The sequence below is a fragment of the Spodoptera frugiperda genome, chromosome 12 (genome assembly GCF_023101765.2).
Source record: "Spodoptera frugiperda isolate SF20-4 chromosome 12, AGI-APGP_CSIRO_Sfru_2.0, whole genome shotgun sequence".
NCBI classification, from domain to species: Eukaryota; Metazoa; Arthropoda; class Insecta; order Lepidoptera; family Noctuidae; genus Spodoptera; species Spodoptera frugiperda.
The window spans coordinates 9,343,089-9,370,228 of NC_064223.1; the positions used below are offsets into that span (position 1 = coordinate 9,343,089).

General features: G+C 37.5%; 1 protein-coding gene across 5 annotated transcripts in view; it reads right to left on the reverse strand.

The window, feature by feature from the left end:
- Nucleotides 1–27,140, reverse strand: part of LOC118262238 (heparan-sulfate 6-O-sulfotransferase 2) — a 70,051-nt gene that overhangs the window by 8,346 nt on the left and 34,565 nt on the right. Inside the window, exons 4-8 of one of the 5 annotated variants that reach the window (XR_007705809.1) lie at nt 19,829–19,954; nt 17,887–17,969; nt 13,894–14,138; nt 7,894–8,078; nt 2,240–6,662 (exon numbers count right to left, since the gene is read on the reverse strand). Coding sequence is in view for 3 of the 5 variants with exons in the window: in XM_050697630.1 (XP_050553587.1) it covers nt 6,521–6,662; nt 7,894–8,078; nt 13,894–14,138; nt 17,887–17,969; nt 19,829–19,954 (781 nt within the window). In the remaining 2 variants the exon portion in view is untranslated. Of the gene's footprint in view, nt 1–2,007; nt 6,663–7,893; nt 8,079–13,893; nt 14,139–17,886; nt 17,970–19,828; nt 19,955–27,140 lie in introns of those variants that run through there. The other 4 variants (XR_007705810.1, XM_050697630.1, XM_050697629.1 and 1 more) reach the window with 4 other exon arrangements.

The window sequence follows — 27,140 nt, forward strand, 5'->3', positions numbered from 1 at the left end:
TTGTGTCTAAACTTTGGGAGTAGTTTGGTTCTGCCTCCGCCCTCCTCTTCCACTGATGTTCAGTTACATAACGTTTGTCCAAGAAGTTTTCATTTATACCCCGAAAATATACAATTCTCCCCATCCAAACCGCTCGGTAAAAAAATTAGATAATAACGATTACGAGCCGCGGTGAATAAATACAAATGACTATGACTTCATCTCAAGAGTACATTTGATATAATAAACACATCAACGTAACAGCAAACAGAGCCATAAATATAATTCCCAAAGCGACAGACAAAGTAGTATTTCATTGAACACATAAAAAATACTGGAATTATAAATTCGGCTGCTATTTCTAGGTTTCTTTGAAACGTTTCGATATGTTTCTTTGGAAATCTGTCAATGTAACCCAAGACGGTCGGGAAACGTCCCCGGGTGCATCTTAATGCACCGTAAGAGCGACCAAACACCACTTACTGGAAACGCAATCGTTTTATTATGCGGCCCGCGATCTTATCTGACGTATGGAGACGCATCGAATTTGATATTACAAGTGGCTATTTGTCCGTTTATTCTTTTATTTACGTGTTTTATGTGTCTGTACATTGTTGCACATTGTTGCCTTTATACTGTAACGATAGACTTGGAATTCTTGTGTAGAAAAATTACTCGAATTTTTTACCAATTATCTTCATCTTAAATGCCATCGTAATTTAATGTAACAAATGATCCAACTCTAGCGATCCCTCGAGAGAAAGTCGCGGTACTAAATTATACCCATCCTATTTATATTACCCAGACGGGGTTGGTCAATAAATTGAAAATATATTGTCTATTTATGGTACCCTCGTCCCTGAACGGGCGACCAGTCAAGGTTCTCTTAACCTACATCCCTGGTAACTCCTAAGGGAGTCCGGCGTGACGGAGGCAGGAGGCGGGAGGCTACAACTCGCGAATATATTAATAAAAGTAACTGAACCACTCCACACGTGCCTGCATTATTTAAATTGATCGTATCTCTCGCAGCCGGCACTAGACACGATTGGTCGAGCCCCCCGACTGACCCATATTCGCCAATAATTCTACATTCAATGATCAGTTACGACGCGGGCTCTTCAGTTAGTTTTATTGATATATGTATTTCTGCATAATCATTTTGTATTGTTCTGTAATGTCATGGAACTGTGAATTCGGCTTGTCAGGTTGGTTGTTCGCTTCCCTGGTTCCAGTCTTCTCCGGTCACATGAGACATAATACCTAGCGAAAATTATTTGTACGTTTAATATATACCTCTACTTACACTTTCATACAAATGCTTGATGCTATGAAAATGTACCCACATCCTACCCTTTGTAAAGTTATTTAGTAAGTTGACTCATGCAAAAACACGAGAGTTATTTATGTAACGAAAGTAAGCCCTACGAAGGGAATCTCGCGAAATTCTCGATGACGCAGGAAAAATGAGGATATCCGCGGAGAATGCCGCGGGCTGAGTTGTTTCTCTATTTTAGCAATAATATAGTAGTTCAATAGATCGCGTTGTGATAGAATCGTTGATGCATGAGAGCTATTGTGTAGTAAATGACATAAGACAAGCCCAGCGGGGTGTATTGGGATGGTCACATGGCTCCCGAACGGTCGGACGCCGGCCGGCGACGGATGCAGCCTAATGACATAAATGCAAATTCGACCATTCGAGCTTCCTGCACGTCGCAGCTCGACTACGCCGGCTACACACTACACACCACTCTCTCCTTATACGGACATATTTAGAAAAATAAGCTCCATTTCAGATACAAGTTTTTGTACGTACCACTCAACCTTAATTGGATTTAGCTGCTCAAGTTATTTAATCAACATTTTTTCTGCGCATTATTTAGTTAATTAAGAGCTTATCTGATATGAGTGATGTGGTTTTCGTACATTCCGATGTAGTAGTGCATTAGACACGCCTATAAATCCCGAGGTGAGCGCTAGTCGTTAACTTGAAGCGACGCACGCTGTTGAAATAAAACCAAACAGTAGTTTCTCTTGTTTTTATTACTCGGTGATCGTTAACACAATATAAAGTACTATATTTTGGTTCAGTCGGGAACTTAAAAAAACAACTAAACGCTAAATTTTGGTACAAGACAACGCGAAGTGTACCGGTGGTGTGCTATGGTACATACGATACATAACTTGAAGGATTCTAGTTTATTATCATGACACCACAATGGGTTCACATGTACTACATGGCTAATTGATGGTAGACCTGATCGATGGAGCATCGTACCTTTAGAATGGACTGCCATAGTCCTCAAGGACCCGGCGTTTACATAGGGAAGGTAGCAGAAAGAGATATGGAGTGTACCATTGTCAAAAATTGGCTGAGAGCACAGCAGTAACGTTTTCAATCATTATTGTCGATATCGGTTAGCATTAATCATATGATATTGTACTAGGACAGGTCTACCATCACCGCCAGAACTATTAGCAGCCAATAAGCCTGATGTAGTGGTGATCAGGATTATTATCATTATTATGGCTAACTTATCTTATGGCTTATGCACCCATCGTTTATAAGTTATCCACGTCACTTAGACCAATATACTTACTAAGAATTTACTATATACACTCGTAAAGCATACAAAGTATCAAGGCATTTCCAAAGTAAAACGCTTTCCTTTAAATTTGAAACAAGGATATTACTGCAAAACATTGGGTGCAATATTTTTTTTTATATCACAGGGCTTAGCGTTATTTTTACACACAGAAAAATATACATACTTTATCAATACTTACTACTAATTCGATAAACTAATTATGAGAGTAACATCGATATTGAGATAGCTCTCAAGTTAATGAGATAAATAAAATTGTACAGTCGCCGACAGCGTGATCTGTCAAAGCATTACTCGCGGATATTGTTCGCATCGATCTACATAACAGTTGGACAGATCGAGTGTCGGCGCGTACAGCTACAAAGTAATTCGTAAAATGTCTTTTTATCTACGTATAAAGAAATAGCTCCATGCACACTGCTTGCGTACAATTCAGTATAAAGGACTAAATTGAAGTGACCTATAAACGTTATTGTCAAGAGCCGGCGTATCAATCGCTCGCGCCGGAGCATTCACACTCCGCCACGTTAATTGGAGCCGGCTTCAGAACATATTCACTTTACAAATTATATACACGACTACATACAGCCTGCACCATTGCAAATACAGGGAACATTTCAACTGGATACAACGTTTTATACAATTTCATTTTAATAAGATTTACAAATACGTACACGTTTCAAAATAATGAAAGTTAAATTAAATTAGTAAACTGAAATAAACAGGTAAAAAAAAGGTTCAAGTGCATTGATTTATACATCGCAAATAATAAAAATTGTACTTAAATGCAGCAAATATGGAATATAAAAAAGAAAGATGGCGCCGTAAATTACTTCGTGAATATAACAGACAAGTTACAAGCAGACGTTAGGGGAAAAAATGTTCGTAAAGTGTGTCGTGAGTCGGTACGACAGTTTGGAATACTTTAAAAAACAAAATTCGCTTTGATACACAATTCCCTTACACTTTCAAAGTGGAATCTTCACTTTAAACTTTGTTGCGTCGGCGTAGAGTTTAGAATGGCGCATTGGGGGAGGAATACGAAATGCACTCGTACTAAGAATAAATGCAAACAGTTCGGTATAGACTTGTTTGTTGCAGTTTACTTTCGCTATACATGTTTGAATGCTATATTTCGATTTCAATACAGTAGGTACATCGGCTTCGTGTAAAATAGTAGTAAGCCTTTATTTCTTTTGTTTCTCTATGAGAATTGAAAATGGCATTGTTTGTGCTAAAATTGTTTTCGACAGACATTCATTGTTTACACATTCTACTAGTGAAATGTTCACAACTAAAGTGAGCTACAATTAAATTATACAAGTCAAAACCATAGAGCTTCGAGGTACTAGACATAGGTGATGTTTGTTCGTATATAAAAATAATCACGCAATTGATTATAATGATAGGGTAGATGACTAATTTTTATTTTAGTGTCCGTCTTGTAGATTATTTTAAAACATTAGACACGTATTTTTTATTTTCTTAGGAAAACAAATACTACGAAGAAATATTAATTTGAAATATCGCGTGACGTTACTGCTAGGTACGTTTTCACGTAGTAAGGGCGTATTTGCTCCCACTCCTAGACTTTAAATCGTTTTATTTACAACATAAAAAATACGTGTCTAATATTTTTTCATTACCTAAATGACGGACTAAAGAGATTTTTTATTTTCATACCCCGCAATCATACCAATTGGTATAATAGTTATCTGAACTCAAACAGATATAAAACAAAATGAAACTAAAATAAATATAAAAATAAAAAAGAGCTGAACTTATCACGTAGGTACTTATTAGCTGTATACAAAGAATAGATAACGTTAACTAAAAATCGCGGTTTACTCACGTAAATTAATGGAGAGTCCCTCAGTGACTCGAAACTAGTAGAGCTTTTCTCGATTAATTTACGCGAGTAAACCGTGACTTTTAGTTAATTTAGTATGTCTCACGATAGTTATTATAAAAATAGTAAATAAAATTATACATAAAGTAACTAACTAATAGACAACACATGGAACACAATCGTAATATTTACAGCTGCATAGTTACACAGTACTTCGGACTTATGAGTAAATTGTCCCATTGGCCTTGAGTTTAATCAAAAACAAACCATTTTTAACTCACTTTTTCCAATTATCTGTTGTTTTTAATCAAACCTTAAACCAAATAAAAAGACCCCTAACATAAAACTTAACCTCAAACTTAACTCAATATGAGAACAAACATACATAGCACTCATTTTTGTTCTTTGGTTAAAAATTTAATGAGAATTTTGATTGTTTACCGATTCATACAAAACGAATAGAATAGAAAAAGGACTCGACTATTGAATGCACTTATGCAAATGCTTTTACAATTCGCTAGGTACAGTAACGGTACTAAATATAGAGCCACTAGAGCACTGAGTGCACTCGAGACACCATCAACCCTCGAGAATGGCAAATGTATTAATATTTGCGGTGCATACAATTTCGTACCTTTGTCTTTTGAAGTCGACTGTACATTACGTATTAATAGACTTATTCCCTTTGTTCCGCTCACCGGGCCGGGCTGCTACACTAACGATATCGATAGTGAACAGAAAGCAAAATTAAATATTACCCCGATGTTATCGATACTCGGTCCCGGGCCATTCATATCGAGAGCGTTCAGCGAATACCTACTCCGGCCTACAATATTGTTCGATCCGTGAGTAATAGCGCAATTACACCAGAAAATAACTACTCGTATAAATTATTCCACACTTTTGAGGTATCCTGAGCAATTTCATTCGTTTTCTTATTATACGTGCTATTGATAAGCTGGGCTCCGAGGTACACGGACGGCTGAACAGTGGACAAGCTGCCTTAATAACAACCATTGATAAATACATGATTTATACATACTTTTACTAAACAAATAAGCATTTTATGAATTAGGAACAATGCTAGAATTAATTTGTCAGCAACAACAATAACTTGTGTTAATGACAATATAATGAAATGTATCGTTAGCGACATAGGAACACGACATAATTCAATTGATAAGTAACACAATTAGCTGCTCGTTCGTAAGAACGGCCGGGCCCCGGGGTCGGTCCCGCTCTCGATTCTCCCACAATACAGCCGACACGATCAATCACCCGTTTCGATTCAATCACAAACAATCGCAATTGACCGCATCCTGTTCTCTCGATAAATGAGAAAAGCTGGTTGGGAAATAAATTCGGACGTCATCGCCAGTCCACGTCCCGGCCATAACCGCTTACCTCGGAGTCCTTTCACAACTCCTACTTCGAAGAATTAATGTCCCTCGTTCTATTTCACTTTACTTTCAAACTATTTCCAGTACGATCGGATAGCCATTGCTGACGACATTGATTCATTATATTTAAATCCCGGCCGCATGAATACTTCCAAGTTGGAGCTCTGTCACAATTTTCACTGGAAATTACTAGTAACGATTACACTAAAGGCTACACTTCGTTGGGTTCAACCTAGATGCATTACCTACCCTGTATCTATCAAACGTCAACATTCATTCAACAATATAGAACAACATTACATTCCTACTACAGATATATTTATAATATATTGTATGTAATTATGTATAGTTTTAACTCTATAAGGGATGGATTTAGAGCGCATTTTACAAATAAAAATAAAACATTGCCAAAGATAAAAATTAATAAAAATTCTAATTTAGAATATTTTTACTATAAATGCACGACGATTAATAAAATAAAGTTATTTGTACAGCGCGATTTAAATTGATTTCGTTCACGATCGCTCTGAGAAATGTACTTAACGCGTTCTAATAGTATTTACAAGGTCACAACGAGACCTGTGAATAAAAAATAAATTCTTTATTCAATTTGTGTGGTTATCTATGACTAGTGTATGCACTAGGGTGGAGACGTCACTGGCGCCACCTGCGGGCGAGGCAAGTTACTTGCCTTTGGACTTCTCGGTCGTGGCGTCTTCCAAATTGCTGTCCCAGTCGAACTCGGTGACGCCGCTGCGTGCCACTTCCCCCAAATGCCGCCACCGGTACTCGAAGTCCGTGTCTCGTTTCTTCAATGCTTCGAATCTGCACACAAGTAATTAGGTCATACCGTTGTACAGAATGTACGAGCGCAGGTGTACACACGCTCGGAACCCTTACAACGCTCTAATCGTGCCGCTACATATTACATGTGCAAATATAATTGCTCCGGCAATCACAAAGCATTATACAGCTCAATTAACAACACAAACATACCCTGAATTCCTTAAATTCGTATAAACGTACGCAAACCGAGTACGGCTAAAATTCTCCCCGAGACAAAATTACTTTGGCACAGTTATCCAACTTTCGCTGTTCCCGTGGTATCGGGCCATAGTGGAGAAATAAAAGAAATTCTATCGAATCAAACGTAGGCACCGCAAACGTGCGTTATAAAGGGCGCAGATCCCTTTAGATTAGAAACCCAATCTAAAGCGACGTTTCTCAACTTATATCCTCGGGGTCACGGCGACACGCCGAGGTCGCCGCACAAGTATGTATCGTATGCGCACTAAATCTGGCCACGCGTGAATTTCAACACAAAATTCGATTTATGCGTACACATTTTGTGTTACATTTTCAAATATTTATTACTGGAGTAAATAAAATCTGATATTATATTTTACGAAGTGCGTAATTACGTACGAACACGGCACGCGTCGGCATCCCGAACAAAAGGGTTTTGTTATCACCTCCGATATGGAAGCCCTAAAACCTTTCACGTCGATAAACCACATTATTAGTGAGCCGTGCGAGACGTAAAACAGCCGATCTTTACTTGATAACATTTGGTTTGTGTAAATGTAAAAAATTCGGTCACGCATTCGCCGAGACTCGAAAGCATTCGGGTTTATAAGGAATTTCGTTTTATTCCGACGCTGGGTGTCGAACTACTAAAAACGTTAACAAATAACGGTTTTTGTGCCATCAATGCGATACAAATATAGTAGGAGGGCGAGCTTAGTGTTATGACGCTATCCTCTTTGAAATTGGATTGCGATTGCTATTGCTGAGCCGAGATTGGTGCGATGAAAATTTGGATTTTATGTAAAACTGGATCCACGATTGGAAATCGCAAAGAAATTGCGGGCTTCACACTGAACGGAGAAAATAGAAAAGAGACGATACGTTTACTTTTGATATGACCGGGTCGGAGCGGGGCGTCGTTTACGTTGGCAAATCGCAGTCGCCGAGTAGACAAAAGTAAATTGAGACGTAGAGCATCTATTTGTTTTGTCCTTTACACACTTGCCTTTGTTAATTAAAGTAAACATACCTTTTAAACATGAGGTTCTTGGCAAACTCGTAGAGTTCGAGGTCGAGTGAGTTAAGTCGCTTGATGTGTGCGATTTGAGAAGGCGACAGCGCGGCCAGGGTGGCGCCCGACACCGTCGCGTTGTGTTGTGTGAACGGCACCGCGAACAGCAGGTTGAACGTCTCCTCGAACACGTACTGAGATATCTGCACAAAACCAGAACGCTTCGTTAAACACAAATATATAACAATCTATACCACCATCCTTAATAGGAGTCTTGATCTATTTGTCAAAACCCCACCAATCAGCTTGATGGATCATCAAATTGAAAAGGACTGTAATTACGAGTGCCTTACACAATTAGGGTGCAGATGGCTTGACGCACCCTTTTGCTGGATAAACAAAACCTTAAGCAACCCCTTGGCATCTGTCAGAGAACAGTTATTCTCATCCGATCACCAGAGCGTACAGTAGGGCGTTCAATGTTAAGCTCAGCAAGAAAATCTTTACTGAAAGGATTTCTTAAACAAGAAATAAACCTATTGTTTATTTCCTTGTCGTCTGTCACTGCACCTGGCCAATTAAAACGTAGATTTTACTTAACGAAGAAATCGGATTACTTGTTATTTACGTTTTTTATTGGACAAGCAAAATCCTCAAATAAACTGCTACATAAAAAGCTTGTAAAAAGTACGTCACGTCCAATGTTTTTGGCTTCCCTCTTTCTGTCAGCGTTCCAAAAAGATGCTAATATTTGCAGCTCTTTGAAAAAGCAAAATGTAAACGTAGATCAACATCGGCAGTTTGTTCGGATCATCTTTACAAATATTTGAAGTTAAATCGTCTATCCGTGCATTAGTTTGTTATGAAACAGTATTATAGTTCGAAAATGGCGTGTTGTTCTAACTCTGTTCGTGACCACAATGCGTTGTGTAACGTCATAAACAAACATCCGCCATTTTAAAATGTAATTGAAGATTTCTTTTCAATCTTTCGATCCACCTTTTAATGTTTTCTACTTTCCGACGTAAATTTCTTTTGACTGCTATAGAACATTTATGAACCAATAAATTGTCCGGAACATCATTCCTTCCTTGTATGCTTTCTAGACTTTGTAGTTAAACGATACATAAAATTTTCACCACCGGATAAAAAATAAACTTTCTGATATTCGGAAATAAAATCTTTGACCTCTACATTCAAATTGCAGCCACCGAAATAGATGATATCTAATCAATGAATATTGGCGAATTAATGAATAATTTACATTTCAGTATTCATTAAATATAATATATCCCCATATACTTCATAAGTGGAGACGACAGTGTATAACATTAATATTTAATTTGCGGTCGTTGCATAAATATTTGCATTACAGCAACGATCTAGTGCAGGAGTGTTGATAAATTAGTAGCGAATTAGTCATGTATGTCGTGTTATGCACGACTTTAATTGCATTATTATTTAACCTTATTTTTATTAATCGAGTAAGAGTGGAAATTATAAATTAAAATTCTGTTATGTATGAATTTATACAGCAGATGTTACGTTACCTAACCAAATCCTAATTTAAGCATTAATACTAATTAATATTGAAATGGCTAAATTAGTTTGCTTGATATAATTTGCCGCCTATGTAAATCGCGAAACCGATTTTTGGCGAATACTTTAGATGCAGAAGAAATCATAGCTGAACGAAGCAACAACGGCTGTTATAATAAGGATAAACGTAAATAAAAACTGAAATCGACGTTTGTTTATACACAAAAAGCTCACTTTACTTTACTTAGCTTAGCAAGTAGGTAAGTATGGTATAAAAGTACTTTTATCCCGGCACCGCAAGCAAAGGCATGGGGAAAGCACTAGTGTGAAATATTCATGAGAAAGTAAACGCTAAAGTATTCTACTTTACGTTCGCTTAAAACACAAGCGTCGGTTGCTTTTACGAAATTAAAACTATCCATGGATTTTATACATTTTTAAAGCAGTTTGCTAGCACAGGGTCTGTGGAGTGTAAGGATAAAAAGGTAAGTTACATGAGGGTCAAAGATTATCTCTACTCGCAAAATGGCGGCAATCTGTTGGTTGAATGAAAGCAATTTATAAGATGGCCGTTCATTAATCGAAACTATCGGTAGATAGAAGTGCCTGTGTCAAGAATCTTAAAAAAAAGAATGACTAGAATACATAGTACGAACAAAACTATACTCTAGTAGCTACACATTAACTTTATCGTTTCAAAAGAACTTTGACGGTACCTACATACATAGCAACCCCACCACGAATGGGTAATAAACCCTACCACATGACAAGTACTAAAAGGAATCTATTAACACCTCATTTCCGACAACCAATGAACCTTGTCACCCGCCACTTGAGTTAACCCTTTCGCTGCACGAGGGTATAAAAATAGCCCAAATGAAGGGTTATTCTCATAACCAGTCGTCATAATATCGCGGTTAATTGTTCCTTGGGAAGGCATTACCTCACGGCGGGTGACAGGTTTCAGCTCAGCTTGACAGTAAGATTGATTAGCTGCCCGCCATTAACTTGTACTTACGGTGCCTATATTAAAATACGATGACGTTGACCGTCAAATTTATTGTCATTTTCTTCATTTGCTGTGGCTAATGAGTCCACAAAAAGCTTTACTTAACCTTAACTATAGTTGGGCCATTAGAAACGTGCGAACTGTCATAAGTCATTTTTATCAGATCTCTCGCTCACACTTATGCTGGTTGAGCGGGATAGTCATATTCTTTTGACGTGACAGGTATTTATTCTGAAGACAATAAATTAAATTATCTGTCCGGTTGATTATCCTTCGAAGTATATTATATATTCTAGGGATTATTGATGTCCACTTGCGAGATTTAAGAACAAATTCTGTCTACCCTGAAAAAGCAAGCACCAACAATCCCGACTGACTATGCAACGTAATAACGTATTTAAAACATAATTCGTGTGCGGCAACAAATTTTACAAACACAAAATCATTTTAAAACTTCCTACTTTTACAAACTCACATAAAAATGATAAAACCGGTGTGCATAAAAATTTATCTACGCCGTAATAAGTTAGGGGACGTGTTTAAATGTTGCATACACGTTAAGGTACTAAGTAGTGACGTCACTTGTAGGTAGTTACATTATGTGCGGTTCAGTGGCGGTGCAACCTAGTTTCCATGAAAACCAGCGTTTAACATAACTCCTTACATAAACCATAGTCACGCCTCGGGCTGGTACGTAAGTAAGTCGGTTCACACCTACAGTGCAAGTTTCAAGCAAGAAAATGTCAGGTGCCTAACAAGCTAGTTCAGCTTCATGAATATCGACGAAAGTATTTATAGGCTAATAAACCGTGAGCTTCTAGGTAGAGTTTGAATTGAGCTATCATGTGAACAGTGTTATGTAATGTTTGTTATGATTGCTATAATTGAACATGTTTACTTTCTGTGAAATTAAAGCTAACGGTGAAATGAAAATCGGAATAACTGGGGAATTTTAAAACACGTCGCGTACCTATTGGACAGCTACGAGTCCAGTAACTATCGCACAAGAATTAACAGAAACGAATTTGTTATTCACAAACTCCAAGAACATCCTTGCCCAAGATTAGTTCACGAATACATCTAGCACCATTAAAAAAATCATAGAAGAAAAGTTCCCCACACATACACACAATGCAAACTGAATCCTAAAACCAAACACCACAGAGCTTAAACCAAAACAAAAAAAGTATATTGGCTTTACCGCTTTAGTAAAAAAGTTCAGTTAAGCCATACTGTTTATAGATGAGCAATGAATATTCATTTGAACAAAGACCAGAGTGTGGGTTGGGTCGGGACGTTGCGGCGACAAATGGCGTTGCAGATACGACAATGATTCAAGTGCAAATAATGGCCCAGCTTATCTTTGCGGGGTCACTGGACAAGGAATAAGTAATACCGGAGGCATAACACATGGGATTTGCGTTCTGCATACACTGCATTTCCATTTCTGTGACATTGTTGCCGGAGTCCAGTAAAGCATATGTATGAAACATTACTCCCTTGTGAGTAGGCTTAACAAGATGTGTACTCAGTAGGAAAATTGTAAACCAAATTATAACTGTATTATTATAAGGTAAACCAAATGGTACTATAATGTAAGCCAAGTAACGATTAGCCGTATTTGGCAATCGAAATGATACAATAGCAGACGACGAAGCAAAACAATACAGATACAGACTATGAATCACAACCACAACAAACACATACTTTAAACCAACCGTATGTAGGACGCGAAATGAAGCCGTACTTATTATAAGTCATTCAAGTTTACGACAGAGTTAATCCATCAGCCACAGCGCGAAATAAGTTTAGTACATCTCTGTCAGCTCCTTTGTGAGCACTAACGCGTTGTGGAGCACACATCCCAACTTTTCAGGTAAAATCCACACTGCACTTTGTAGTTACATTAGTGTTAGAGTTTTGCATTTTACATACGTAGAAAGTTCAGTGGAGCGAACGACGTCGGTGCCAACGTATATGCACAACAGAATGGATATTGTGACCATTTCACGAAGAAGATCAAATCGAATGAAGACGGCCATTACCATTTCGCAATCCTTAAAAGTATTAACACTCTCGGGAAAGAATTATAGATTTCTATATTGTATTGATCACAAAGGGTGATAAGTAAGCGTTGGGAATAAATTCGCGAGAATTACGTTAGCGATCGGGTAGAAATATATATCTACGTATTCTACAGGGCAAGGACGACAGACTTATTGTTGACCCGTTCGTTCTAGATAAATATGCTGGGGACCTACATCTTATCGATAAATGGAACGATTCCCAAGATCCAACTCATTCAAGTTTTCGAGTGAAGCTTTAGTAGATAGTAGCTATAAAAATACAAATTGGGAATCAATTACTTGAGGCAAGATTTTCTACAAGAAGCAAGAAATATTTCAAAGTCTGTCCAGTCAGCGTTTACGTGGTTCGTAGACAACGGAGGTCTAAATGCGTCCTCCCTTAAATTATTGATTAATGCATGAGTGGATTTCGTCGAAAACGTGGAGATAGACACTTAGGCAACTACTAAGAGGAAGGTACGAAGGTACAGGGTGAAGGTAAGTTAAATAATCAATGAGTTAAGAGCGATCTCTCGTAAGATGAGATGGCTGCTCCACGAATTCTAAATTGCAATTTCAGGCCTACATCAGCTAAATACAACCTGAGCTACATTGTAAATCAACATCAAGGCTACTAAATTAACACTAAATAAGTTAGTGTTCATCTTTAAACGCATCTTAAAATGTGTTAATTACAACATTTTGCTTGCTCGACTTTATTCAAACTTTGTAGATATACGAGTCTGGTACAGATTTCTTTTAACAAGAAGCAGCTTACACACATTTAAATATATAAAACGGACTGTCCCATAAATCAGTCATTCACACGTTCCTGAACATTGAACAGGGTAGCTGTAACAATCCTCCCTAAAATAACACCGAGTATTGGCGCAGAAACATTAGGAATTTTATCTAAATGTTTCCGAATCCAATCCTAAGGACGCTTAATCGGAGTAACTAAAGCTTTAAACGTTTTCCGAAGTGTAAAGCAAACAGTGAACAAATCCAATCGGATTTATAGATCGTGATTATCGATACGCGGATAGGTATTGGACAAAATTTAGCAATTAGTTATCATTTGTAACCAACGTATTGGCAGTACAAGTGATCGTAGCTGCGATAACTTCGGCTTCGTGCTACGTTATAATTACTTCTGTACGATTTGGTCGATCCGTTATTAATCGGTTATTTATTAAACTATGGCCATAGGACTCATAAATTTAACGTTTTTCTACTGCCTTCCATTTGATATAATCATTACGTGTAATCCAAATGATTTGGAAACAAAAATAATATATTACTTTTGCGTTGATCGTCAATTACATTTAAATCTTCTTTTACGTAGAGCTTTAAGATGTTGAGTAAGAATTATAGGTTAAGTTTATAAGATGTATCAATACTAACCTTCTGATATTCTGTAAGTCCAAAATACGCCATTGCAGCAAGATTTCTTTTAGCAGACGCGAGGAGGACTCTGTCGGTCTCTGCTGTGCGGTGCTTAAGGGTTCCGTTGTAGCAGCCCACCAGCGCCAGGTCAGCCAACATACGAGTCTGCCGATTGTTTGCCAGGTTCCAGGGACAAGACATGAACTCTTCCAGAGTCACACCACGCCAAGAGTCTCCGGAGTAACAAGCTGGCACTTCAGCAGCTGAGAACAAAAAAGACATTCAAATAACTGACTACAAAGACTCGATATAAGAGTCAAAATTAAGTGTTTTCATTTTCATTGTACACTGCTTTTGAAAATATAATTAGTGTTGGATACTTATAACTACTAATTAGTAAGGTATCTCATGGGTATCTCCAATTAAGATTTACGACAAGCAGCCAGTAAAGGTGAACTCTATTCTTAGTGATCATTATAATGTCTCTCTCATAATTTAATTCAAAATTATACAAAAAAAAATGTTCTAAGTAAAATATTTTGTTCGCAAAAGTGCACAAACCACTCAAGCCTGGCTTGATTATAAAAATTGATATAGATACACATTTCGTAGATAACAAATAAAAACTTTTAAAAATAAAGGCTTGACGAACAACTGGCATCAAAAATATAGTATCGTATAAAAACTTCTAACATAAAAACTTAGTTAAAAAGTTCCCAACATCAACAAGGGTTCAAAGAAACCAAAGTTAATGGCAACATTTTTATGAAACAAAATATCAATATATCAAAGTTTGCGATTAAAAAATATTCTTATACAGAAAGGGAAACAAAATGGCTAACTGACGATGAATTCTCGCACGCAATATTTTTATTGTTTATCATTTTAATTAATGTTAATGTCTAGAGCTGATGCTTTAATTCTGAGGGAATCGATCGCAGTCACGCATGTTTGCTTTCTCCGTGTTCATTCACAACACATTTATTATACGTATTTATCATTTGTTCAGTATCATGCTGTTACAAAATAATACGCAGTCAGTTTGGAACTACCAAAAACAACTTTTTAACAAGCTTAATAAAACACGTCCGACTCCATTTACCGAATTTAATCGAAATCGAGATGGATAGCTGTGGTTCGCACTATTGACTTAAATTAAACACTTTAAAAATCACGACGACTCTCTGTGGACAGTTTTAACTGAAACATATGTGTGATACTCGATCGTTAATGCAAATTGTGTAATAATAAGAAAAAGATCCATATAGATGTTTTTATCGTCTTCGCGGTAAACCCTCAGACATAACGAGTTTGTCCTCAAATCTCATGAAATTGAAGACAAATAGCTGACACCTTCTATATTCCCAGCCATTTTTGTATCAGCAACAATATCACGCAATATCTTACAACATTTGTGTTTGTGTGAAAGTATTCGTATCACGCATCGGAACTGTTTCATTTAATTTATAGACGTAAGAAAAACTCGGGTATATTCCTAATTTACTGGTCGCTACTGAAGGGGCATTGAATTTTTTCTTTTTATGCGTGAAGGATTTTTCAGAACACTGAACGTCTAAGGACTCTTCAACTTGTTTATTTTAAAACATGAGCACCACTTAGATTGGCTCGGACTCGTAGACCACTAATCCCACATTACTGAGGGTCAACCTTTCTGATCTTTGCTTCCAATTTGCCATGTACGATACCCTCCTAAACTTAATACATTACATCTACCCCAAAACGTATCAGTGTTGACACAGCTTAAAATTTCGCTTCAGAGTTGCCAGAGTGTGAAGATATGGGGAGGGTAATTAAAAATGATCACCCTGTAACACGCCAGCCGAAAGAAAAGGTAAGAAAATGTTTACTAAGAGATTTTTCGATAAACGCGTTCAAAGGGCCTTGGAGATCAAAAGAATAGCACATATGGGGCCATATGGATCCCACTAATATAGACAATATTTTTAGAAAAATATAACATGTTTATTTATAAATATGAACCATTTTATACAAACGCGGAAATGAGTATCTCTGAGGAGAAAATACACACGCCCGAATTGAGAAGTTCTTCCTTTTTGAGATTGGTTATTAAAGTGTTTTCGAGTTGATTCGACCTTTTCGGTAGTGGAATACGAATTGCTATCCGTATTACAGCGGTATAGATACCATAAATATCGATATCGTTTTGCTTTAAAAACACAGCTCGGAACAAATCGATCAGTATTATATTGAGGCCTTAATGGTAATTCTTATCTTAAGCTCAATTTGATCATAATGCGTCTGGACGGTAATTGCTAGTACTTTGACAGATCGCAAGAACGATAAAATAGATTATAAACGGTTGAAGTATAACGATAGAAACATGATCTATGTAATAATAGGTTTAATTTAATACAGGACACACCGGGCCATAAACTGCTGTAATTTATTGTAACTACAATATTACAGAGAATATGTATGAAGCGGTAGAACGAACACATTCATAAATAGAGAATGATTAACTATATTATAATATTAAACCTATATAATCTGCATAATAACTCGTTTGTTTGTTTATACAGGAGAGATGTAATTAAATATTAAAAGGTTTGCAATATCGTAATCTCGGAACAAGAACTCTTCAAAAAGTGCAATTATGGCATATTTTGTCGTAGCTAATCTACCACCATTTTAAACGCAGACCCATTCCACGGATAAAAATGAATAATATGATTATTATTCTATGACAAAATACATATTCGAAGACAAAGTAGGTAAAACTGGAATAGTTGTAGAATTATCTAGAACATTTATCATAGCTATTTCTTACGGTTGGCCTGTGGTTCCACCGTTCCACGCGATAAAACCTTCATTGAATGATGAACGCTTTTAGTTCAAGTGGAAAAATGTACCAGACTGTCGTTTTAGCGACACCTATCTAATGGAGCTTGCGGTGAATTTACATTCAGGGGTTACCTAGAAAAGGTACCCTCCAATCGCTCCAATGCAGAAACGCAGCGGTAGTTACGTAGTATTTTAACTAGACAAGTATTTGGAATTTGATTTATGTCCTTATTTTAGGTGATATTTTGGAGATTATTGTCAGACACTGATAACGATCACGAACATTCAACGCATTTGGTTAGACAACCAAGCTGCCAATAGCCAAGTGAAATCATTGTAAACTTAAATAGAATTATAAGTTTTTAAACTGACATGGTCACTAACACTAATATTAGAACTAAAGACGGGATATTTACCATGTTTATTTATGGATAATGTCTATGAGTTTCCGATATTTCGGCACTAATGCAAGCGCCATGATCACGGATGAACTGAGGAACGGAGTTTATCCGTGATCATGGCGCTTAAGTTCTAATGTTAAGCAGAATTACTGATACACCTACCCATACATAGTCAAGTAGTAGATATCATATGAATTAATAAGGTAATCGCCCTTCACACGTTACTCATCCGCACTTACTCATTGCATCGTGGGTGCTAAATCAGAAGTCAACTGGCTGAACTTGGAGCGTGCATTGATGCATCCTCAACACTTATTGAAGCGACCTCTCATTGTTATGCCCTAACTCCAATAAAAGAATAAAAGGATGTATATGAATTTATGTGGAAACCAATCATTTTTCAATGAGACAGTCTTTGTGTATCAATGTACTTCAAGACGGTACAGTTGAAGTAATTGAGCAATCGTCTGCTGTTGTAGTTATCGTATCGTTCGATGGCCGTATGTACTAAACAAATATTTTTATTGCATGTGCAAGACAGGATACTGTTGTTTATTATACATATTTGTATTTCGAAATATACATGTTGGGACTACTCCAGAATAGGACAAAAGGATAAAAAGAAACTGTAACATAAGTTTTTTTAAACGTGTTAGTATCTACGCGCAGTATTCGCTTAATCTATATCTATAGAATGTTTTCTCTCTCTGTCTTCATTAACAGTACGTTTCACGACAATTACACGAGATTATACTCATGTCCCTAAACAATTTAGTAATTTATTTACCTGTAGCAGTTCTTCCTTGACACCAGTGCCGCGATCCCTTCCACGTGGCGCCGCGTTTCACGTGCCTGTACTCCGACAAGTACCTGGACAAAACAATACATAAATAAAGCAAAAAATAAAAAACCTTTGCCTCTTTCCTCCAAAGTAACAGATAGCAATTATATACGAATAATGTGAATATAAAATAAGCGCTATTAACATTACTAAGGCCAACGATCGAAGGTTGCCAATCGAAGTTGACCCCAAAAAATAAGTATTTCGACAGTTAATTCATAAATTCAACACAAAATAGTCAATAATGCCCTAATTGCTCCGTCTATCAAATTAGTATACTATGGCTCGAAATGATAGAATCGATTATGTAGAGAAACTATGAAATTAAAACCCGCCTACAAGATCTAATGACTATCACAAACATAATGGAACAAATTTGGGGCCACAGACATGATTACAGCAGACCATTATGAATTTGGGATGATATTATAATCATCTAGAGTCAACATAGGCAATTTAATAACTCCAACAAAAAAGGCACACATTTGGAAAAATTCGATATCGACTTATTATATTACGAAGTAGATCAAGCTAGTCTAATAAAAATATCATTTATTTTTTTACGTGTACTGAATAAAAATATTGTCCAATGATGTAAGCGCTTACTGAACGAAAATATTGACGAGGGTCGGTGACAGCTTTCGAACACAGCTTATTATGAAGCTAGCTAAATTACGACCCAAGGGAAACTAGCATTTAATGGGCTGTGTGACTCCCCTTTTTACCTGTCAGTAAAACTTTATTGATGTACGGCTCATTCTCTGCTATTAGACAAACGTGTCTGAGTCTAATGAGATTTTATTGCTACAGCCACTATTACTATAGCAAAAGTATCAGCCCAGAGACTTTGATGAGGTCTCTAAAACAATATCTGATGATTCGATAAGCAACAAAGGTAACTTTTCCCATTATAAACATCTACATTATTCCAAGACAATAATCAATATTTCCCATATGGTTACATTTACTCGTAGATGGTTCTCAGAAATGGCACACACGAAAATGACTTCGTAAAGACTAAGAATTCCAATTTTATGCCTCTACAAACTCAATATAGAGAGGAAGCCCGGGGGAATCATTGCTAACAAACGATTTGTACAGTCATTCCTGATGTGATGGACTGGGAGGTAGGCACGTTTACGATTACGTGCGTTTCGCCTTCAATAAATTTTATATGAAAAAATTGAACGTGGCCACCTGTGCTGATTTTGGAACCACGTTTCCTAAGAAATGTTTTTTTCTTCAAGCCAAGGCTCGTGCCAGACCCCCTGATGAGGTAAAGGAGGTCAACATACGCAAACAAAACATCGTAACCGAGAATATCACGTATTCTTTTACACTCGTGATAAATATTCTGCGGCAACCTTCCATATATGAAGACCTTTAGCATTTTCGTCCAAAACATTCCTATATACAGGATTTCTAAAAATGTATACCAAGAAAAAAATCAGGAGAATTTTAACGGCGAATTTATGGTTTTGCATTAAACGCAATTACACGTTTACAGCAGCTTAAAGTAAAATATGTGCTATTAAAGGCTGCACATAAGCAAGTATAGTGTAATTAAGTAAGCTAAACCGGGTATATGGAACATTATTCGCAGGTTTAAGCTAGCACCGTGAACCGATCCAATTTAAGGCTACGCGTTCAACACTAATGTAATTATGAGAATAGAATCAAGCTCACTGCACACTATAACTGGCACAGCCACTATACTGAGATATAAAATTGATGCTTATTAACTTAAACGCTGCCGTTTAATCTTGAGAGTAGACCTGCAGCATGTTTTGAAGATTAATCAGACCTTAACCAAAAAAGACTAAACAGAAAAGCTCTGTATATTTTTATAGCCATATTCGTTTTATTTTCTTCTAGGAACTTGTCTCACCTGGACACCGGTTCCCGCAGCAGCGTGATGTAGAAGTACCGGCGATGCACTGCGGATCCCTCGTGCCGGTCCAGCTCCCCGCCCACACACGCAGTCAGTTCCGTGAAGTCAGCATGTAGACCACACCTGGGGACAAACGATAATGATCTTTGAGTATGCAATTTTAGAACAGAAATATGTGTTTTTCGAGTGGTGAACATTTTAAGGAATTCATTTATTTTAGGAACTCTTGATTCTTGTTTGAACTCGACATTTTTAACAGTTTCAACAAAAATAATTTCCGATTTCTTTGTGTATATATTTTCTACGTATTTGTGACTTCACGCCCGTGTAAATGAACAGTTAAGTTACCTACTTATTGCAATAAAGTTTGCTTCCCTGAACAACTTATTATGTTTCAGGAACTACACGCTAGTTTAAAATCTTGAACAAACTAAATTATAAAGAGCGTAGTACTTTGTTAAAACTTGAAACGCGATCCACAGAAGTCTGAGAACGTTCAAGTTTTTTTATTGAAGATGCAACATAGTTTAGTAACAACTTTAACGTTTCAAAGTTACCTTAAAAGGTGTAGAGACAGCACCCTCAGCTAAGAAGAGATCAAAGGTCGATTTAAAAATAAGCTCAAAGCTAGGATAGGAGTTAAAATGGACGCAAATATTTCCTGCCACTGGAATATAAATCTTGGTAGAGACAGAACAGAATGTTCGCTGAAGAGCCGCGTGAAGCGAAGCATGAAGTCACAGATAGGTCGGCAACGACCACGCTCACTGCTCCCGATAGTCGATCGCTGCATCGGAACTCAATCCCTAGCTTTCCAATAAATTCTCACGCTCCCATCTTGTCAAGCTTGCTTAGTATTCATAATCCCGTAGCGGTGTTCATATTCTATTGAACAGATTAACCTGCCATGTATCGGGGCATAAATTACTTTGATTCAACAACAATACGCGCCGATGTTGGCACGCCGAGCGCCAGCGTTTCGCCTGATAATATTGGATAATCGGCATTAGGCCCGCCGCGTTCACGTGTAATTGACATCAAACGATCTCCACATGCCGATCGCGATACCGATACATGATACATTGTTACATAACGTGCCGTAATGTTGTTTGTCTTTGCTGAACCAGTTTAATGAAACAACACTGATAAAAATTCGATTTGCATGCGTTTACCGTAGTTACCCATAAAGGGAAGAGGTTTACCTTCAGTCAGACTGCTCGGCGGCGAGGCGAGGGTTTACGGCAAACGTGCGTTTAATCAAGATACAGAGTCGAGGCTGGCAACCAGCCACACTACACCTTGTCGATACAACTCTGTTTATTAGCCATTCGCTTTATTATACTGTCATTCTAATTTCATAGCACTTTATGCCACAATGAATTGTAAATAACTTGGAACTAATTGCCAACAACCACTCCCATACATGGCGCACTAATCACATCTAGTCCGCTGCAATTACAGATTATATGTGTAAATTGGCGATGAATACAATTACCGCAACGTGACAACTTATGCAAACAGAAACTATTATGATAGTGTCAAGCCACTAATGTTTACCTACATGTCTGACTCAAAAATGTTTTCCTTCTGGCAAAAAGCCATCTCCACACGTTTTAAATTCGAGCTATTCCTGCGGTCATTATCGTTGAATTTTAGAAATATCTACATAAATATAAATGAGCATTAATTCACTAATCCTAATCCTCATCAATATGTTGTAAAACTCACATTTTATTTTCATTGAGGTAAAGAGAAACCAAGTGATCGTTAATCTTATGTAATTAATGTGTAACACATTTATTACGAAACGAAATCACTTCCAATTTTATTTAAGAAAATAATAACCATATATTCTATAAATCATATTGCGGGAGAATTCATGGCATGGCCAAAAGCTCCGTGCTCCTCTGCACAAATATGACGTTATCAACGTTTGCGGAGCGCATCGCTGCAAAATGTTGACAAATGTTATTGTCCATTAGCTAGTAGTACAGGCGAAGTGTGACGATAACGGTTCCCGTAGGATATTCGAGCGCGGATTGGCAATACGCCACTTCCCTGTGAACATGTACACGCGGCGAGCGAGCTCTCCCAGCGGTTCATTCACCGCCCGAATGCCAACAACACACCACTCGCCCCCGACGCCACGCGTTGAATTAGCTAACGTTTAACAACAATACTGCCAACCTTCCCAAATATATTACAGTCGTTACACATTATCTCGTTGCCGATCTAAATTCCGAGCACAAAAATGTTGCGTTAGAATGTAAGTATCTAGTTTCTAATAACGATATCGTGTGTGCTGCGGGCTGTCCAGACTAAACAATACTTTTTATGAGCACCCTAATCATTGGAGAATCGTTTAAATGTGCCCCGCATTAACGTAAATCAAAGAGCCACGATCATTATTTATCGAACAAAAACGTGATGTTTCTGCTGATCGATCGATACCACCAACGTCAGCCCGGGACCCGAGTACCTAAAGATAGATTGCAGTAAATCATTAGTTTTTAAAAAGGTTTTTAGCAAGCGCATCGCTCGGTCACTATCTTCTTTTAAATATTCACACTAAAGACTGGCATTCACTTGACGTCACCAGGCTATTTGGGCTTAATGTTTTGACATGCACAATTTTTCATTTTTACATTTTAGAAGAGTATCGTTAAGAGGTAGAAAAATAACACAAAATAAAAAACAAATTCATGACAGAGCGTGAAAACAGTAGAAAATTGCTCGTTGTTTTTGTGCTAATCGTATCTCTGCGAAACATGGACACAAAAACACGAAACTATACGGAAAATTACATTCACGTACGCTTTAAATTATTGACATTTCATTCCTTATTTACTTTAAATAAATGTTCAAATATATCGTTTTTCACTTCACTTAGCACTTCACATTAACATTTTCAACACAACGAAGATATGTAAGTTACGTCCATGTGACACGCTGACAGGGAGCCACATATGAACATATAGCATCTATCATGTTTTCGTTGAAATCCCAAAATAATTAGAACTTCGGTCATTTCATAATTACGGCTGAAAATGTAAGCATCGGAGCGCAAGTCGAGTCTTCCAGTGCGCGACAAAGACAAATGAGATTTGCTTCCGACAGTATGAAAGACAAAGCCGGTAAAAAGCGCGGCGCGCGGTCGCACTATGCAAGCTAACTAAAGCTATATTGCTAGTTATAGCATTTTTCCACGCGTGCTGGATTGCGAAACAAACCACAAACTTTGTTTTCAATTTTCTTCTTTCGTATACAGAAACAGAGTTTAACCGCTCCTATCTGAGCACAGTTGTTGGGAAAATAAAATGCTTTTGCTTTGTATACGATTCTGAAAAGGATGCCAACTATTATTACCGAATAGAAGAATATCTTGTTTACACATGAATACGGAAATTTATATTCATCTGGATTAAGTGGGTTGTCCACATTTGGGGAACACAGCTACTATCTTTTCGAAGAACAGCCAGAAGTCAGTGTCGACAGCTGCGCCGAGCAAACATTCAGAAAAAGAATAATGGAAGATCCTATATTAAAAGTGTGCTATATACATGCGGAAATGTCGGCCGACATCTGTAACGATCCATTGTGTTGGGACAGGCGACGACGGCTGAATAGATATGAATATCTACATCATAATACGCTATTAGTAACCAATATTGTCATGATAATGTCTTCAGTCTATAATATGCCGAATAGTAGTAAAATAGCATTAAGTAAATATTGCTAGACCGTAGAAGCATTCATGTCAAATGACTTAACTCATCTTGTGTCACTCAAAGAGCGGTTCGAATTTGGCAGAAGTGTCGTGTGACACAAACGAATATAAAATGGAAAGCGACAAAGACACGTCTGACAGGAGCCCACCTCTCCTCTAACGGAAAGGTAGTTACCGGCTTTGTATTTAAGGCAAACATAATCTGCTAATCCCTACAAGCGGATCCCAAAGTGGCGAGGCGAGCCACTACCAAAAATACTCGTGTTTCTACGAGCCCTCCGATGTTACAAATAAAACGAATTTCGTTCCAAGACAGAATGATTGATTTATTTGCCTTCATTGTTTACTCCGAATTATTTCCTACTATTCATGTTTGTATACGTCTCTCCAAATAAGCCGAGGACTATGTAAGCCACTCTAATATTAAAACATTTTCCTAATGACATCCTCAATCGAGAACCCGTAGTGAAGCCGTGGAGGTAGACTAATTTGATGGCCAGAAAGGATTTCGTCGACCCTCAGTCGTATTAACGCGGTTTCGACATGAGAAGGAAATTACATCTCTTTTTATTTCGTCCCGCCGCTCTCTCTCTCTAATGAAAACCTTCATTGCGGTAATCCTCACATCTAGGGGATTACTCAGTGTAACTTGCTAATTGCCACGTCTCTCGTAATATAAGGAGGATAGTTTAAACCGTTGAAAGATTATGGAGAAGCTGAAAAACCAAAGCAATAGCTAATTTTAGGTGCTTTTATCTTAAAATAAAACCACATGTCGTTAGCACATCGTATCTCCATAAAAGAAACATTCCTTTTACTTTGATGTTCACGAAAATTGCAGAGATATAAGAAAATTTGCGTTTTACCCTTACAAATAGATTACTTTGTACATTCCCGTGTTAAATTAACTGGTGATATATTAGATGAGCCGCTCACGAGTGCTTCATGACTTATTTTCATGTTATTGGCGGCAAATATATCGGGTGTAGGAATACTGGGAATATAACTGTAGGGGCAATTTGTAAGTCATCTGTGTTAGCTTACGAAGCGATGAATCCATCTTTCGATAGTAATGAGCCATTAGCGAACTTTAAACCCAATTCGCTATCTGCTTAACGAGCATAAGTTATTACTATGCATCACGAGGGCCAATTTATTATAGAACTACTGAATGGAACTTTGTCATAATAATGAACAGATATGAATATGAATGATATAATAACAAAATGTATAAGTGAGGAAATGAGCATGAGTGTGAGTGTCGCGAGATCAAATGTTAATAATACAATGTTATTGAACGGATATTATTTACAGAGAGAGGCGCAGCTTTCTTCGAGCGCCGATAAGAGGCATCAGAGGAAGCGACGGAAACGCTGCGGCATTATCCGGATAATCCTGACAAGTCGGCCGACAGGACCACGCTAACTCCTTTGTCGAATACAGCCCTCGACAAACAACCATCAAATAGGATTGCGACGTGACGAAAATAAAATAATACCACCGGCATCGGCAGCGAGGCGGCTGGAACGATTTCATTTTATTGTGCCATCCAACGCGTAATTTGACCGCAATAATGTCGTAAAAATTACAGGAAAAGTGTGCGTACATAAAATTTACATCAGCTAAACAGTTACCACATAGCCGATAACCCCTATAAAATTTACGATGCACAAAAATAGCAAAGTGTAGTGCGTGGCGAATAAATGTTTAGTGTTGTGCTTTGACTAATGTCTGCGGCTGCACCAGCGTTAACGAGCTCTGTAAACACGTCTGGCGCTTAGCACCATAGTCAGTGTATTGTCTGAAGTGTTACGTTCGTTACGCATACGCATACCTGTCGATGTCGGACGACAAAAATAGCCAGTCGAGCCGTTCACGGAGTATTTCTGGACAACAACGCCTCTACATCTCGTCACCGCGAGACTTCGGTCAAATGATGGATTTAATTTTAAGCAACACCGAAATTCGTCCTTCACTTTGGTTCCTAAATTGTGCTCACAGAGCTTTAACTATTTGTCACAGGTGATGAAATTTTATCTTGTATGTATAATATTTGGGATTACTGTTGTATGTCAGCAATTGCTTTTTCTTTAATTTATTGATAAATAATCGCTTACTTTGCCTACAGTTAGGGTTGGCAATAAATGTTTTTTTCTTGTTTGTGTGTATGTAACCATTTTCGAATACCTAAATTTCACAGCATAATAGTGAATATCCTGGATGATAAGATATAATGTATTTAATAATACCTCTTGTTTTACAGCCAAAATGGCTCCCATAAAACAAAACCGCAGAAAACTCGGAGCTAGACACTATAAAAATTATACGGAAGTGATGTTATAATTAGCTATGGAGATAGTGAAGTCATAAAATTAAAAAGTCAAGGATTAAACATTATTTTGTTGTCATTCGGTTTTAATCTGGCGCTACGACACAACTTTAGAAATATTATTCAACTGTTACACTAACTAAATGGATGCCGAGGGATGCATAATTACAAACTTTACTTTCAAAGCAATTAATGTTAGTTGTTAATCCGAGTATCCCATTACAATGTGGAGTACATACACACACAGTTGTTTTAGCCACACTCCAATCACATTCAATCTCAGTTAATACTTAGTGCGAGTAAAACGAAACGCATATTTCATCGTGCGCTATATAAAGCTGACACCATTCAAACAGCACGCTATTAACCGATCATTAGGCGCGGCGATTAAATCTTTCATAGACAATACGACTCGTATCACTGAGAGTGACGATGTTTCAGCTGTGGTCGGCTCGTTACGTTAATTTTCACGACTCAATTACAGTATCTGCTCAATACTGATCAAGAGCTCGCTTTGATGCTCGTACTCGGAGCGCGTCCCCGCTACTGTTAATTAATACCTTCTAATCAGCACTGTTCCATACAAACCACCATGGAGACCCTTGATTAAAAGCCCTTTAAATTAAGTAACTACAAGCGGGTTTTCATAGGCAAGTAACTACGATGTAACTTTCTATATATTATAGCAATTTAGTAATTACAGTGCCGTTGCGGATTGCTGTCTGCTACCACTATAATTATGGAATCAGCGAACACATGCACTAACTAACTCAATAGCTTCGCGTGACAGCCGCTAGCCGTTGTCTTCAACACAATGGGGTGATTTTAGTGATTTAACAACAAAGGTCTCATTTCCATGTAATGATTTCATTTACACACGTTAATGTATGTCATATAAAGGTACAAATATGAGCGATAGTAAAATTAAATGTATTTATTGTGATGAGGGGCACTCACGCGACGGCCACGCGCTTCTACCGGAACATTAATATGACGCTTAGTTTTTATTATTCGTCATAAAGCTATATTATGATAGCGTACTAATTGCGTACAACGAAGACAAGGAAATGTGTCAGGAATGTCAAAGATGTAACACGGGGACGATAATTTGTGAAATGTGCTAAGTAAGCGTTTATATGCAGTCTGAGCGCGTAGTCTCCACTACCGAGAACATCATTTAAGTTTTTTCGACATCCTCCAATCGACGTGTTAACTTGTCCAATAGGGAGATGGGAAAAAAATGTAGAGTCGTG